General features: G+C 36.7%; 1 protein-coding gene across 1 annotated transcript; it reads left to right on the plus strand.

The window, feature by feature from the left end:
* Positions 1 to 2,484: 2,484 nt before the first annotated feature.
* Positions 2,485 to 3,327, plus strand: LOC125036963 (extensin-like). The gene is made up of 2 exons (XM_047629925.1): positions 2,485 to 2,512; positions 2,975 to 3,327. The coding sequence occupies exons 1-2, from the start codon at positions 2,485 to 2,487 to the stop codon at positions 3,325 to 3,327; spliced, it is 381 nt and encodes a 126-aa protein (XP_047485881.1).
* Positions 3,328 to 3,646: the final 319 nt, after the last annotated feature.

A 3,646-nucleotide genomic window follows, 5' to 3' on the forward strand; every position in this document is an offset into this window, starting at 1 on the left:
TAACAATAACAATATTAATAATAATAATGATAATAATAATAATAATAATAATAATAATAATAATAACAATAATAATAACTATAACAAAAATTGATTTAATAATGATAATGATAAAGATAATGAAAATGATGATGATAAGGATAATAATAATGAAAAAAATGATAATGATTATAAGAGCAATAATAATGATGCCAATAATGACAATAATAGTAATAATAATAATAATAATGAAAATAATAATAATGATAATATCAATAATGATTATAATACTAATAATAATAATAATAATAATAATAATAATAGTAATAATAATAATAATGATAATGATAATAATGATAATAGTAATAATAATGATAATGATATTGATAATGATAATGGTAATGATAATGATAATGATAATGATAATGATAATAATAATAATAGTAATAATAATAATAATTATAATAACACTAATAATGATAATGACAATAACAATAATAATAATAATAATAATAGTTATAATAAAAAAATAATAATAATAATAGCAATGGTAATAGTGATAGTAGTAATAACAATGATTAAAATAGTAATGATGATGATATTAATGATGAAAAGATAATGCTGCTGCTGATGATAACAATGAGATTTTCATTTGAAAGGGAGCGTGAGCCAGAGAGAAGAGGAGAGTCAGTCGAAAGAGAAACATAAAGATGAAGAGAAAGAGAAAGAGGGGCATACAAGGAGGAGAAAGTAAATAAATGCTGAAAGAAAAAGGCAAGGAGAGGTATAGAGATAGATAAGGAAATAGACAAATAACGAAATAGTAACAACATATGGATGAATGTATTCACAGGGGAGAGGGAAAGAGAGAGAGAGAGAGAGAGAGAGAGAGAGAGAGAGAGAGAGAGAGAGAGAGAGAGATAAAGATATCTCCTACTCACTCACCCCTCCCCCCCCCCAAAAAAAAAGGCAAGAGAACGCACAAACAAACACACAAACACACACACACGTTCCAAGCTTATTCCCGAAGTTCTCCTGAAATCTCATAACATCAGTTTCCATCAACTTCCGGTTTATTCGAGGAAATGAAGCTTATTCCAAACTGGTAAGACCTTTTGAGAGGCCTGGGGGGTGGGGGGGTGGGGGTGAAGAAGGCATTTTGAGTCACCTTTTCAACAAAGCGAAAAAAATATATTAGGTTTGAAAAGTGCTTTGACTGTTGTTAATATTGTTTATTTTTTTCTGTTTTGCTCATATAGCAGTTGAGGCTGATAGATATATAGATGGATAGATAGGCAGACAGATAGATAGATAGATAGATAGATAGGAAAGAAAGAGAGGGGGGGGGATTAAGAGAAGGAGGGGGGACAAAGTGGAATTGAGAAAGAGGAAGAATATTGATAGACAGAAATGCTGAGATGAAATGAAAGGAAGGGGGATTAGACAAGCAGATAAACCCATAAACAAAGCAGCACATATATATATATATATATATATATATATATATATATATGTGTGTGTGTGTGTGTGTGTGTGTGTGTGTGTGTGTGTTTGTGTGTGTGTATATATGTATATATATAGTGAGAGGGGGAAAGAAAGAGAGAGAGAGAGAGAGAGAGAGAGAGAGAGAGAGAGAGAGAGAGAGAGAGAGAGAGAGAGAGAGAGAGAGAGAGAGAGAGAGAGAGAGAGAGAGAGAGAGAGAGAGAGAGAGGGGGGGAGAGAAAGAGAGAGAGAGAGAGAGAGAGAGAGAGAGAGAGAGAGAGAGAGAGAGAGAAAGCGAGAAAGAGCGAGAGAGAGAGAAACCACGAAAACAATGTACTACAACCAAAACGAGATAGAAATATCAAAAACCGAATACAAAAACCCCAAACAATCTTCAAAATGCTTTCTCTACAACAGCGCCTTTTTGAAGTATGTATTTTTCGTATGTATATTTTTTGTCGCTCATGGATGTTTCTCTATCGTTTTAATAGCGCAGATTATCCGTATACATTATTTATAAGGATTTGTGTAATATAAGCGGTTATTATTATCATTACCTTTATTATGCGAGGGGGAAAGAGGGAAGAAAGGCAAGAAAGCGGAGATGAGAGAGACAGGAGAATTGTGTTTCTCTGTTTTTATCGCCTTTTTCTGCTTTATTTTCATATATTATTCGGGTGTTCCTACATTCATTTTTTATATTTATTCTTTTTTTTATGTTTAAAGGTTATTGTTTTCTCTGATTTTTAGAATTCTTTTTGTTTTTTCTCTCCTTCTGCTCCTCATCCTCTTTCCTTCTGTATTTATTAATCTACCTTTTTCTTAATCTTCTTCTTTTTCTTATTGTAACCTTCTTCTCCTGCTCTTCCTTGTCGTAAGTTCTGATTATGTCTCTCTTCCTCCTTCTCTTCGTCTGTTCTGCGTTTTTCTTTTCGATTTCTTTTCGTGTTATCATTATTTTCTATTTATTTCAAATACATTTTCTCTAATTAGATATCTATTCATTTTTTCCTGACCTCAAATATGCGCACATTCTCGAGGAAACAGGCGTGTACACACAGGGACGCATACACAAACAATCACACACACACAGACAAAAACAAACACAGAAGGGTGTATGTATACTAACAAACACACATAAAACAGAGGGGCAAACATTCATATAATCAAACACAAACACACAGGAAAAACACAAACCCACGGCTAACATATAAACAGATAAACATAAACACGCATATACATTAGGACACATACGCATAGATAAACAAAGAAACGTCCACATAGGGAAACGTAAGCAAACAAAAACACAAACACGGATACACTGTTACACACAAGCAAACCCACACACACACACACACACACACACACACACACACACACATTTACTCCACGCACGCGCCCACATTCCTCACACACAAGGGGCAGCCCACACAGCCTTCCCGCACATTCCCCCTACACACGACACTTTTTTTTCCAAACCCAAACACCACGCCCTCTTTTCCCATGCCCACAGTTCCGCCTACACCCACGCCCTCTCCCCCCACGCCCACGATCCCGCCCATTCACACGTCCACGCACCTGCTCACACAGACCAACCCACACACCAACGCCTTTTCTCCACGCCCCTCAGCCGCATCCATATCCCCTCCTGCACCGCCCACAAACCACGCCCCCTTTCCCCACGCCCAAGACACCGCCCACACACCACGCCTTCTCTCCCCACGCCCAAGACGCCGCCCACAGCACGCCTTCTCTCCCCACGCCCACAGCCCCGCCCACGCCCGCCCAAGCCCCCGAGTCCCTGCCGTCGCGAACGCCCGTGGCCGTCGGGCGGAGAAATGTCACCTGGGAAGTTTCCTCAAGTAGCAGATGCTAATCTTAATATGGGGCATTGATCTTCTTTCGCCTCTCTCTTCTCCTTCTTCTTCGTCTTATTTTCATTCTGCTTTCGCTTTCATCCTTGCCTTCCTTCCGTTTATTTTGCTATTTGATTACTTATTCTTATCTTTTTCGTTTTTTTTTTTTTTCTCTTTTTCTGTTCTTTATTTCCTGATCTGATTTTTTTAAATATTTCTTAATCTTCGGGATTTTTTTTTATATTCCTTCTTGTTTTTTCATGTCTCTCTCTTTTCTTCATTCTTCTTCCCACTATTATTGTTTTCTTTTGCTTCTCCTTCTTCTTTTT

The sequence above is a fragment of the Penaeus chinensis genome, chromosome 22, assembly GCF_019202785.1.
Source record: "Penaeus chinensis breed Huanghai No. 1 chromosome 22, ASM1920278v2, whole genome shotgun sequence".
NCBI lineage: Eukaryota > Metazoa > Arthropoda > Malacostraca > Decapoda > Penaeidae > Penaeus > Penaeus chinensis.

Coding starts and splice junctions, on each gene's coding strand:
- LOC125036963 (XM_047629925.1), top strand. CDS start 2,485: ATGCGCACATTCTCGAGGAAACAGGCGT. Junction 2,513..2,974: donor ATTCTCGAGGAAACAGGCGT/GTACACACAGGG, acceptor CCATGCCCACAG/TTCCGCCTACACCCACGCCC.